The 13498-nt window shown below is 43.5% G+C and overlaps 1 protein-coding gene across 5 annotated transcripts in view; it reads right to left on the reverse strand.

Moving 5' to 3' along the window:
- LOC120726084 (tetratricopeptide repeat protein 28-like) overlaps window positions 1-13498 on the reverse strand; it is a 181173-nt gene that overhangs the window by 24097 nt on the left and 143578 nt on the right. For all 5 annotated transcript variants that reach the window (XM_040019375.1, XM_040019374.1, XM_040019376.1 and 2 more), the window contains 3 exons: window positions 3244-4040; window positions 2560-3104; window positions 778-1301 (listed from right to left, as the gene is read on the reverse strand). In XM_040019375.1, the coding sequence (XP_039875309.1) occupies window positions 778-1301; window positions 2560-3104; window positions 3244-4040 (1866 nt within the window). The remainder of the gene's footprint in view (window positions 1-777; window positions 1302-2559; window positions 3105-3243; window positions 4041-13498) is intronic.

Below are 13498 nucleotides of genomic sequence, written 5' to 3' on the forward strand. Positions count from 1 at the left end.
TGCAGAGGGTGTATGGGTCACCGCAGGAAAAGTGAACTCAAATACAGCCGGCAAAGGAGAGATAGAGGAGATTTATTCTTGCTCCCCTGCATTCCGCTCACTCCAGAGCAGAATATACAAATGTCCTCTTACACAAACTCCAGGCTTCATTGATTCAAACAGGGTCTGGGTTGTAACACGGTGGGTGGTGCCTGTCAGTGGGCACGGGCAAGTCTGGCGCTTTCACATCCATGAAAGATGCAACTTATCACATCCTCAGGAGCGAACACTTTGAGCGGTGCCACTGACATAATGAATTTCTGAGAGGCCAAGCTGCAGTTTTTTATTTCGCCATAATCTGCGGGGCACAATGAAGCGTTAAGAGGCAGGAGTATGACAGCTACGGTGTGAAAAGATTCTTTTGCAGCTTGCTGCAAAGAACCCTCTGAGAAGGTAGATACAGAGGTGTGAAAAACAGCTAGGGGTGCACGGGAAAAATGCCTTGGCATGCATTCTGATAGGTTTGCATAGACATACACACAAATGCTGGTATACATATACAGCTCAGAAGACAACACAGACGCATAATACACACACAAAATTCCCTAGTGCACTTATAACACATAAGCACACACACACACTCACACACATATACATGCACACAGCCTAATAAAAATGTGGCAAAGGCTTAGCAACAAATAGGCTCTGCATTTCCTATTCATGAATTCACAAACTCTAAGCCTATCAGCTCAGGCAACAAAGGCAATCCTCTCTCCCGTTCCCCCCTGACTCACTCACCTTCCTGCAGGTACATGACAGCTTGTGAGTAGTTTTGCAGTGCGTGGTGTGTTCTCCCCAAGCTGCCATAGGCCAGTGTCTTGGCAGCCAAGTCATTAGTCTGAGCAGCCACACTTAGGTGCTGTTCTTGGAACACGACCGCCCGCTCGTAGTTTCCTAGCGCCTCATAGGTAAGGCCCAGGTTGCCATAGGCGCGGGCCTGGCGTGTGGTGCTGCCCGCTTCCTCTGCGATCTCCAGGTCACTTTGGTGGCACCGCAGGGCCGTTTCGTACTCTCCCATGGCTTGATATACAGTCCCCAAACCACAACTGGCGTCACCCTCCAGTAGTCTGTCCTGGGTGTCACGGGCGATGGCCAGCTGACGCTCCAGGCAGGAGATGGCCTGCTCGTAATTGCCCAGCTGGCTGTGGAGCGCGCCCAGTTCACCGTAGGCCTGAGCCTTGCCTCCACATTCGCCCAACTCATGAGCCACCACTAGCCGTTTCTCAAAACACACAAGTGCCTGTTGTAAATTTCCCATAGCCCTGCAGATCAAGACAAAAAACAGCGATTGTTAGTGTGAAGCAGATTAGAAGTGAGATACGTGATGTAACCTAGCAAGAAAATTTGGAAGAATATGTCACTGACAGATTCAGTTAAAGCTGAAACAATCCCAACATGCCTTTCAAGTTCACAACACTCAAAATCAAAAATCTATTTATAGCACTTTGTTTTATCTCATATCATTCTCTTACCAGAGAACTATTAGAACGCATCGTGCAGCACACATTGCAGGAAGACTTTCATTTGCAAAGTGCCAGATAATTTCAGTATTGGAGTCAATGAAATATAGATTTTTGCCTTTCATTTCGGTGCTGAAAGCTGCTGATGACGACAGACTAAAGAGCGTGTGAAAGTATTCCTATATGAGGAATATTTGAGGCATGATATGATATTTCAAGTGCAGACTATTTTGCAGGAGAACACGGTTAACCGTGTAAGATAGGCCACCTGCTCCCATCCTCTCGAGTATGTATTGACAGAGTGGAAATCATCCCATGTGAACATTTTATTCGCCTTCGCAGCCTTCAAACAGACTTTTATCACATTCTCAGGAACAGCAACAATTGCTGGCTGCTGGTTCAAATGGTGCATTAAAAGAATAAAAGCCTTTGGCTTAATTAATCTTGTGTGATAATGTATTTGCTTGACTAAGAGCCGCTGGAAGATGAGAAGGGTTTATGTGTGATGTCTATTATTCCCTTCTGAACTCATGCATGGCTAATACTGCTGTGTGTGATTGCTGCCGTGCCATGCTGATGACGCACAATAAGAAGAAAATCATCTCTGAAATGAGGATTTCGGCGAGCCTTCTCGTGTTTTATTTTGCAGTGTAGTCTCCCAGGTTGCTATCAGCTCTTTGAGGCATGAGGAGAAATAGAACGGCGAAGAGACACAAGATGTAAGAGGTTGTCTCGAAATAACTGTGCTTCCCTCCGTTTCAGACATCTGTGTGCCAAAGCCACTTTGCATACAGATAAGGCCAGGGCCGCTAGGCTGCTGCTACTGAGACGGCTAGCGCCACATCCAAGTGCTGTTCACTACAGCGAGGCGTCTCTAAACTATGGTGGTCCATAATTGTGAGAGCAAGGAGACAAATTATATGCAAAGTACTGTCATTAGTACTTAAAACTGAGCCGATACAAGTATCTGTTGCCGTAACAGCAAGAGGATATTAATGCTGAAAAACAGTGTTTCTGATAATATCAAAAAAGTACACTTGAAACAAATTCCTAGACTCACCTGTGTCCATTGCCTAAGCCTCTATAGGCTTTCTCCTGGTCCTGCATGCGGTTGAGGCTCTGAGCCACTGACAGATACTGGTCATAGTATTTGATGGCTTCCTCGAAGTCTCCGAGAGCCTCGTAACAGTCTCCCAGATTACCATAGGCCCTGCCCCGGTCCATTACTGCTTCGTTTCCACTCAGCTGCTGTAAAGTGGCCAGCTGTTGTTCAAGGTAGCCAATAGCCTCCTCCATCACCCCTACATTCATTTTCGTGATGCCCATGTTTCCATACACCTGAGCCTCCACAACAGGATCCTTCAGCCTCCGACCGAGTTCTAACTGCTCTTCGTAGCTCTTGAAAGCCATCGCGTACTTCCCGAGGGCCATGTAGACAGCAGCCAGATGACCATGGGCTTTGCACTCTCCTGACACATCACCGAGCTCTTGGTACACTTCCAGCTCCTGGGTATGGTAGCCCAAGGCTTTGTCATATTTCTGTACAAGTCTATAGGTGGCCCCGAGGGCAGCATATGCACAGGCCTCCATCCTACGCTCCTTAACCTGAAACAAGAAAGAATTTCACTATATTGGCATAAAGGACATAACAGAATAATTATAAATGAATAAATAAACAAAATAAACATTTTCATTTTAATAAGAAGAATTGTTCTAGAACAATATGTGTTATGTGGGGCCACACCTGGTGAGCTAATGCCAGTTGCTGCTCATAAAACTGAATGGCTCCGGCCACATCCTTTTTACAAACAAATATGTCCCCCAGGTTCCCCAGAGCTCTGAAGCGAGCCTGTGCATTGTTCAGGGACTGGGCCAGAGACAGCAGGTACTTCTGACACTCCTCTGCCTTAGTGAAGTCTCCTAGAGCCTTGAAAGCCAAACCAAGGTTACAGTATGCCTTGGCCTGGCTCAGTTTGTCATGTAGATCCTTGGCCAGAGCTAGGTCCTGCTCATAGTATTTGACAGCATCCTGGTAGTTGCCCAAGCAGTAGTGGGCATAACCCAGATTGTGACAAACTTTCCCTTCGCTCTCCATATCTTGGAGGTCAGGAGACAACCGGAGGTACTGCTCATAGTATGGTACAGCCTGAGGAAACTCTCCTCGAGAGCAATGGAAGTTGCCGAGGTTTCCCAGAGCCCGTGCCTCACTCTGGACATCTCTGAGCTCACGAGCTATGTTGAGATGGTTCTGATAATGCTGCAGAGCACGGTCGTGAGCACCCAGAGCTTGGTAAGCCACAGCCAGGTTGCCATGGGTGGAGGCCTGTGAGGCTCGGTCGTTGACCTCCATGGAGATCTGCAGCTCCTGACGGTGGTAGCGAACAGCCTGGTCAAAGGCTCCCAGGGCGTTGTAGGCATTACCCATGTTGCCATAAGCCCGGCCCTGAGCAGCATAGTCATTTAGCTCCTGAGCAATGGCCAGGTGTGTTTTGTGGAGTTTCAGTGCGGTCTCATAGTCTCCCTTCATCTGGTGGATGATGCCTGTGGAGAGAGGGGGAGAAAGCAAAATGATGAAGTTAAAGACCCATTTAGGGGAAAATTGTAATTGAGTAAAATTCGAGTGCCTCGTCAGCTCTTCGTGTACAAAACAAGTCATTTGGTTGTTAAAATAGGCTCTCCGAGCCATCTGTTCTCTGCTTACACAACACACTCTCCCACAGAATTATGGTCATTAAAATGTAGTGCAATCAAACAAGAGTTATTATAACACTAAAATAGAATCTTTTGAATGTTTAAGCTGTCTTTGACGATCGTGTCTTACAGGGATTTTACCAAAATCAACAACTTTTCCACAGGGTTGAAAATAGCTACGAGTGAACGAGAAAGAAAGACAGGGGAAGTAAAAGTGCGGGGGAGTGTGAATAGCAGATGGAAAGCTCAGCAAACAACTTTAGAAAAAAAATTTGATAAGTGTGGAGAAACAATAAATAATGGAGAACCCAATCTATTGAGCATATTATCACAGATAAAATACCATCCTCTGAAAAATAATAGCTTTACCCCACAGCCAGGCAGCTATCTGGCACACAGACACACACACGCACAGACACAGGCACACACACATCCAAACAAATGCACACCCACACCTTTGTACTCATACAAAATGACAAATACACAGCAGAGAGTAAAGAGCCGTAGTGGCAAATCTCCCATTCTTCTCCTCCTTTCCTTTGAGCTTTTAAGACTCACTGCTAATCTGTATGGTTCCTCGTTTGCTTTGTCACCTAGCCTTCAATGATAATAACGGCAATGATAGAATTAAAGTAAACTGAAATTGTAGACAGGGTGGCTGCGGGCTAGCGGATGGAGACGAAGAAAACAGCTGCAAGGCAAATAATTCAGTCTTTCATCTACCATACCGCCTGACCATCACGGCTCTGCTGCATCAGCACAGAGACTAATGGGCCAGTAGGATGGGGGTTCAGCCGCTGATGGGACACAAGGGATGGAAACAGTTCTGGAGCCAGAGTGGGTGGGAACTGGGGATGGAGAGGGGCTCTGTGGCTTGTGGTGAGTGTGTGATGGTGCCGCTGGGATTAGTTACCACCATGTGTGTTTTCCCATTCATTTCAACCGAAACCTGCCACATTATGAGCCCGAACACAGGCTACGTAAACAGTGGGATTGAAACTAAACAGAAGGCTCAAACGACTGCAGAAGTTACACAGTAGATGTGGAAACGCATTCTGATGCTGGCTGAGTCAAAAAGCAGCACATCTGGCCGATGCCAACGGAAAAAAGCTTTGGTGTCGTTGCAGTGTGAGTCATTGGACTGCACACCGGTTTGACACATCGCAAGTTTTGTCTATGTATACATACGCATACCCACAGTGCATGCATACTTCAGATAATGTTGCAAGACATTTGCATGGTCCAATACACACCGATATTTCAGTCTCAATTAAGTGTAAAATAGGAGACAAATTAAAATACTAAACCTGCCTGAATTGGATGTTTTAAAATTAGACAGAAAATAAATCCACCAGCCTCTCCTGCAAATAATTTAGATTTATTTGGGGAAAACATAATTAAAGATCCCCTGCCTGCTTAATTCAGACCGTGATTCAGCATGCGGCACACACCCAGCGACAAATCAAACCTGATATGTCGTTCTTTGCCTGCTTGTGTTCTCGGGTGTAAGTGATACAACCTGAACTGACCTTCTAATCATCAGGTCACGGCCCTGAGGAATTGGTATGCTAGGCATGCCACACAACAGAACCCAAACAGAAACAGCGCTGCCAAATGGGAAAGGAAGGATTCAGAATCCAAATGATGACTTTCATAATGAGTCAAATGCATGTTGCTGTATATACTGCGCGAATAAGAATAAATATGGGGCTTTTAAGTTTGACAAACTTCCAAGTGTTCCCATTCCTTAGAGTCTTTTCTTAGAGTGAAAGCATGTTAAGATTCACAGCAGGCTAGTTGGAAGAGTACGGATAGTTGTAGCCACAAAGTCACTCCCAAGGTTATGCTTTCCCCAGTGGAGGCTGATCTTATTGAGGATATAATGCCTACTGATGTATTACCAGCAAACATGTTCCATGCTGCAGGCTAAAAATGGATCCAGGGCTCGCTGACGGACGCAGGGGTAAAGGAGGCAGGAGACTGGACAGAGGCTGGGGGAGTATGGCTAGGTTTATGGCTGGACTTGGAAGATGCAGCCAAAATTGCCATAAGCCTCAGGCTATGCCTGGAGCCACACTTGAAGCAAGAAAATATATTCTGTGCCCCCCATATGGTAAGAGGATTATGAGGCCCTCTGGGAATAGTATCCAGCATAGCAGTAAATAAAACCATACCAGATATGATGGTAAATACTGCTGCAACACAAAATTTGGGACTTAGTACAACGAGGTTTAGCGGATGAGGCCATCGTTGCATACTGTCCAAATCAAAACATCATTCTTACCCCTCAATTTAACGTCTGATTTTACTGCAAGTCTGTGAAGCACACTAAATGCACTTTAGTAAAATGTATTAAAAATATGGTTCAATTATTGTTCTTTTACACAGCTTTAGAAAAAAAATACAGTGGAAAAAAACCCAGGATAAAGCAGACACTATGCAATCCAAATACTTTTATACAGAGCCCTATCCATCCCCCCATGACCAAAGACATTAAAAGCATGACAATGTGTTGTCACTTTTCATTACACAGCTGGCTGTACATAGAGGGATATGCTGCAGTGATGACTTTGAGGGATGGTGTCGTGTTCTGAGTAAGTCACTGTGTCATTCTTCGAGGAGCTAGGAAGGTCCGGAGCGCTGCTGCCTGCAGTCAGCTAAGAGGATTTTACAAACAATGCTGCTGCTGCCACTGGGCTGATACCAGGAAAAGAGGTGACCAGTCTGTGTCCAAAAAACAGAAATAACTGGGGTTCTATATTTTTATTTCAGAATGAGGTCAATATTTTAGGTTACATGATGGAGAAAACCAGGACACAATCGTAGAATAGTGTCTCTCTTTAATATTTCGGTCTTTGGTTTCCGCTTCAACCAAGAACTATTTGAGAGATACGATAATGAGTTTGGACAGTATTTACAACACATTCTACAGTACCACAGCTGCCATAAATAGCTGAATAAAAAGCTGAATATATTTTAGTTTCTAGGGAACCAATTGTGAAATTCTGGACCAATAAAAGCTTAGTTTGGCTGTTCCCTTATTCACCAGGGGTCACCATAGCAGACAGAGGTGCATATTTTTCAACCAGATACCCTTCCTGACCCGCAACTCCTGGGATTTGCATCTCACCCCAGTCTTGAATCGGGGATCTTTTGCATATTAGGTGAATGTGTTAACCACTATCCTATGGACCAATACAGATACCTATTCAATACCATGAATTAATTAATCATTTAAATAAGAATAACAATAATAATTAAACAAATTCAACCTTACTTTCTTCTTGCTCTTCATCACAGTATTTTTTAGCACTGATGTGGCACCACAGTCAACAAGGCCAATATACTTTTGGACGTGCTAAGTGCACAACACTGCTACTTTCTGACAGCCGTCCTTGTCAGCTGGATGTGTGCTACGTCTTTAACTTTATCTGCACTCATGTACTCAAGAGTTATTGACTTTAGTTTCTAAGCTGAGCAGCCTTGATTGCCATCTGGCTGCCTGCTTGGTATCTGTATTACTACTGCATTGTTTTGTGGGAAATTAGCACAGCACAGAGCCTTGTGCATACTGTAAATGCAGTATAAAAAAACAAGCAAATAAAAGATGCACTACTATTTTAAACTACTTGATGCTGTTAGTATAGAATTTCCAAAACAACCAGCCATTTAAGAAGGCAAAAGAGGATAAAACATCAGTAATCATTCTTTTCTTAAAGAGGCCCTAGTTCTAATTTCATTCATATTTTAAGCCATTCTTTAAATGATAACTCAGTTCTTCCCCACACAGGATACAGTGTAATTATAGATGGCTAATGAGAGTCTCTCTGCTAACACATTTTTCAACTTTAGGGATCTCTTATGAAGTTAAAAGAAATATTGCACTGAAACAGCATTATTTATAGCCGCCGTCTGAGTATGACACTCATACAGAGGATGTGAAACTTCCAAAGATGATACAGATGACTGTATGATAATAGCAACGGTGCAGGCAGCCCACATATCAAGTGTATGGAAATTAAAGGGTGGATGAAGGATGAAATGGTACATTATATGAAGCATTTTAAAAGAGTTGCACAATACACAATAGCATTGTAATGATCTGTTGGGGGAAGCAGTGAGCTGAAGTAGACATCAGATCCTCCTGGGATCTGCAGGAAGGGGTGGAGCTTGGGGGGGGTTGGACTTAAGGTATTTAATCCTCACCCGCAGACACAGACATCTCCTACAGTCTGACTGACAGAGGCCCAGGAAGGACACGATGTGGATAGATGGCTGCGTGCTTAGAGGGCGGGTGGCCTGCCAACAACAACATGCAGACAGAGCGCTGTGCTGTGCTGTGCTGTGCTGTGCTGTGCTGTGCTGTGCTGCGCTGCGCTGCGCAGCTCAGCCACTTGCCTGTGGCTGAGCTGCGCTCCTTTGTGCTCCAATTGACCCCAACCCCTATTTCAGCTCACTAAACCAAATACTCTGTACTCTCTGTACTATCTACACGACTGACACCTGACTCATCCTGCCTCTTAACCAACAATGTTCAGTCTCAATCATCTGATCTTTTTCGGTTGCACTGCAAAATCTCCCGTCTGTTTAGGAATAGGTCACATTTCATGCTGAATTTGCACATGTGCTGCAAAAAAAGGGCACAGTCGTTCGAGGCAGAGCAATGCTACAGCTCTTTTGTTTCATTTATTGGCTCCACAGTGAGTCAAGTACTAATTCTGCATGGTGAGCTATACTTCAGTGTAAGAACAAGGATCATGAAAGTGTTTCACGAGGCCTTTCGTCCGGTTTCTGGCTCGGTATTTGGTCATGAGATTAATGGGGCCATGCTAAGGGGAGACAGAGAGCATCTGCTGCTTTTTGGAACAAAACAGAAAAGTGGGGCCAGGCTAGAAAGACACTCTCTTTCAAAAACCTCTCCAAGAGAGTAACGTAAGCCTGACATCATAATAGGCCCATCACCACTTGACCTCTTCTCCAACCACTGTTCCTTTTACTCCTTTTTCTCCTCACTTACTTGCAGGCCTGCTAACATTTACTTAAGGCATTTACCTGGCCATTAGTGGAGAGTTTAAAAGTGTCACAGGACTTAGATAAATTCACTTTTAAACATTTGCTTGGCTCCTTCACAGCCCTATTCTTGCAATGTGCATTCATTCATCCTGTTTGGCCAATTAGGCTCACTAAATTCCTCTGTAAATTCAGTCCTCTCTTGCTCCCGCCGCTTCCTGGTCAGACTTCTAATATATCCACAGTTACCACTTTTTCCAAAGGCTTAGGTACAAAAGTGAATAATCCGCATGTATCGGTGCTCCAGGCAAGTCTGGTCCCTGTCTGTGCTTTGCTCCAGTTATGGGCAGCACTCGAAAAGTACTGGATTCATGTCCACACAACCACAATATTATGATGCTGACGAGGAAGATGAGAAAGCATTCGGTAAAATCATTTCACAACGAGCAACATCTTTTTCTCTTCTCTTTTTAAATAAAATCTGCTAATTAGTTGTTTATTCTTCCTGTTTATGGCACTTACTCAAAAGGTTACATCAATTTAACTCCTTCCATAATTGGGTGCCAATGAGCTCCTAATCTCAGGGTCAGCATCAATTTATTTCAACCAAAAACTACGAGTGCTTAAAATACCAAGTCCGCTGCCGGTGCTACTGACACATGCAATCCATTCTCAAATGACTTGCAAAAGGGAAAAAGCTAAAAAGCACTAAAAGTGCAGACAGTCTTTATTACAGCAACTTCAGAAACTCTTTCGTTATACAAGTTATGTTTTGTTTTTCAGAAGCAAGTGACAAGATCTAAATACAGAGCACAGCAGTACACACTGTCTGATTCCGTGTTGTTTTGCGAACTCCTCTCTCTGTTGTTTTCCTCTTTGTGTTTTTGCGAACATCAGCAGAAAGCTCTCCCTGAGGATGCACAATAAAAGGAAAGAAGGGGGAAAAAAATGCTTAATTAGGAGTTTCACGTCCAGCCTTTCCAGCTTGAAGGAGCCAACGTTTCCAGTGACTCCTTTGCGTCATAATGGTCAAAGGAGCAGGGTGACTAAAGAAAAGCAAGCAGCAAAAGGCCGAGCTAAGAAAGCACAAACACTTCCAAACAAACTTATTTGAAGTCTCTTTGAAGTGAAATGCACAGGAGTGGGTGGGTGGGCGGGGGGAATAATACAATTTACATTCTGTTTCATGAATACCACAAATGTGAAGTACATGAGATCCCCCTCCGCCTCATTCCTCTCTGAGATATTAAATATTGCTGACTAGGGGGTAAGTTGGCCAATTAATGAATAATAAATGGGGCAGGAATGCAACATTTTCATATCCTTTATAGGTCAGAGTGTGCTGAGCCAGGGCTGCTGGTACCGCCGGGCATCGCGGTTAGATATTAAAGCACGGCAATCTCTATACAACTGTACCTCAGAGCCATGTCAACTGCTGCCGCTCCACCCACACTACACGCAACATTAACGACGAGCTGAGAGGGCATAATAAAAGTTTGTGCGTTCCTCTTTCTGTAACTTCTGCCCATCCCTCTCGCGATGTTTTTTCCGCTTTTATCACTGCTCGTTAATCTTCACTCGATCATCCACTCCCTCTTTGTGCACAGCGTAAAGGCAGTATTTCTTTTTTCTTTTCTTTTTTTTGAAGTCTGAGACAACATCCTGTTAGTTTTAGTCCATATCTTCTTGTGCTACATAAGCAGGCTCGCGGGCACCAATGACGGGGAAAAACAATGCACGGCGCAGTGGCGCAAACAAAAACAACAACAATGGGGCAATTACGGACTGATGCTTCACAACCTCCACTTCATTCTCTGTTATCTTCATTATTCAGCTCCTCTTGAATCAGCTATTAAAGGTAATTAAGCGATTCATCAAGTCAGTTTCAATTACTGGGAGCTTGACAGCTGCAGATTACAATCAGTAGGGGTGAGCGGAGAGATGGGGAGACTGAGAGAGGGAGGCATCAAAAAGTGAAGAGAGAGAGAGAAAACAGACAACAAGTGCTAACCGATCACGCAACACGGAGATGGGCAACAAGCTCTCCTGGGTGTCGAGTGCTAATGTATCCACATGCCGGTCCAGGCATGTCCAGGCACCTGTCCACAAAGCAACAGGCTTCATAGTTACCACCCACTCACTTAGCTTCTGCTCCGTCACCAGCTGGCGGTCTTTGATACCACATCAGCTACACTATCATTACTCTGTCATGGACTGGAAGAACTGTAATGTTAATAATGAATAAAACTGCTCTTGCCATCATAACAGCAATCACACTACAGACAGGAATAAATCTGCTGCCTAACATACAGTGCCCACTCGTAATAAAGCTCACATGTAGCATCATAAAACGTCCTCACAGGCACCCCTAATTTATGGGAACCGGTTTCCAGCTTGCTTTTTTTTTTTTTTTTTTTTTTAAAGTCAGGTGTGTGTTGGAGCTAAGAGCAAGACAGAACGTGCAGCCATTAGGCTGGTCAAAGGACAGCTTCAATTTATGTTTGGCTGATTAACCCTGCACTCTGCTTGCACAATTTTGCGCATTAGGTTCAGGAATAATTTATCTGGAAGGAACTATTATGCCTCTTAGTTGTCCATTAGAGTCGGGTTTACTACGGTCTTGATGGCTATCATAAGTCATCCGGCACAGGTTGTAATTGCTGGACTAAATACAGAAGAATTGCCCCTATCATAGACTGCTCATCGGGTGTTGAAAATCCAAAAGGGCACCTTTATCCCCAAGCTTCCCTTCATCATTATATCAGCACACTCCGCAAGGTTACTTTCTAATAATTTTAGCAGGATTTAAATGTGAAACACTGGATTGTAATTACATTTTTAAGATCCGGCTCAATCAAATATTACACTTCTCCCACCTAACTTCTATATCTATCTCACATTCACATTTCAATGGAAGATGTGATTAAGTCTGAACCATTCTGAAGGTGAGAGCAGAGCAAATTTATGTCAGGGAATTTCCCATTAAGAATTACATACTTGCATGGGGGTCTATTTACTTTCTGACAGTCTCCAAGTAGAAATGACAGCTGATTTTAACATGCACTATCCTCCTTGCTCTCAGTGTAGACTCCTTGCACTTCACTTGCCTTATATCACATTATCTGCTGTGCACTGTCCACTTGAGACATTCATTTATGAATTAAATATATATTTCTGCAAGCAACGTTACACAAAATAGTAATGATAAAGTAACACCACAGCATATTTTCAGTGTATAATATACTGCTTGGCTTTATGAGTCGTAAATATTCAGTAAAACAATAATAAATAAGCAGTGCATTTAAAGAAGACAAAGGAATGCAGCCTGCAACATAGCCAAAACCCTAAGACGAGGCTCTCAAACTCATAATCAGCCTAAAACAATGCAAAGAGCAGTCATTAACCACTCATATTCCATCTCTTTAGTCTCCTCCATTGTTCTGTATTAATTCAAAAAACGCCTTAAACCAAGAAAGCTTGGTTTACAGCAGCTACGTGTAAATATAGAGTAACTGAAATGTTATCTACTTCCAGTCTACAAGATTTCTTGCTATCAAACTACCAGATGCTTCCTCATTTTGGAGGATGTGCTTTGAAATAGATCTGTCATTGAGCTCCTGAACAGGATGGCATTTGAAGTGAGGGATCGCACCATATGGTGACTGACGGTTTTTAGAGAAGAAGTAAAAACATGCAAACAAAAACCAACAACAACATAAAAGTTTACCTCAACTTCTGACAATGCAAAGCAATATGTCCAATAAAGTGCAAGTATTCGAAGTCTTGGTAGAAAATTTGAAATCAAATTTGAAAATTTGATCTATTTTTGAACCTGAGCCCCAGTTTTACATCTTTCTAGATTGAAATTAATTGTAGGGACAAACACGTATGTGGAATAGTTCTAGTGCTGAACAAGAACACTAACCAGCAACTGCAAAAGAGCTGCAATGCCATTCCACATGGCAATTATCCACGAAAAAGTGATTGTTTTTGCCACTAACTACTTTCAAGTGTGTGACAACACATAGAACGGATGCATGTAACTGAAGTCTCAAAAAGTCTTACAGGAGGTGACTTGATGGAGGATGCGTGTGAAATAGTTGTGTTAAGTGACAAATGCGTGAAAACACTGGGCATCGCAAACTGTCGTGTTAGCAGTGACCATTTTGACACGTGATCACAACTTCCACTCAGACAAGAGAATTAATCCTTAAATAAGGTGCATTTTCCTGAAGGGAAAGGGTTTTATAAGAGCAGAGAGACTTACAGATGTAAGTTATTTTGTTGTTCAAACTTCC

The sequence above is a fragment of the Simochromis diagramma genome, unplaced genomic scaffold (assembly GCF_900408965.1).
Source record: "Simochromis diagramma unplaced genomic scaffold, fSimDia1.1 OVJJ01000822.1, whole genome shotgun sequence".
NCBI lineage: Eukaryota > Metazoa > Chordata > Actinopteri > Cichliformes > Cichlidae > Simochromis > Simochromis diagramma.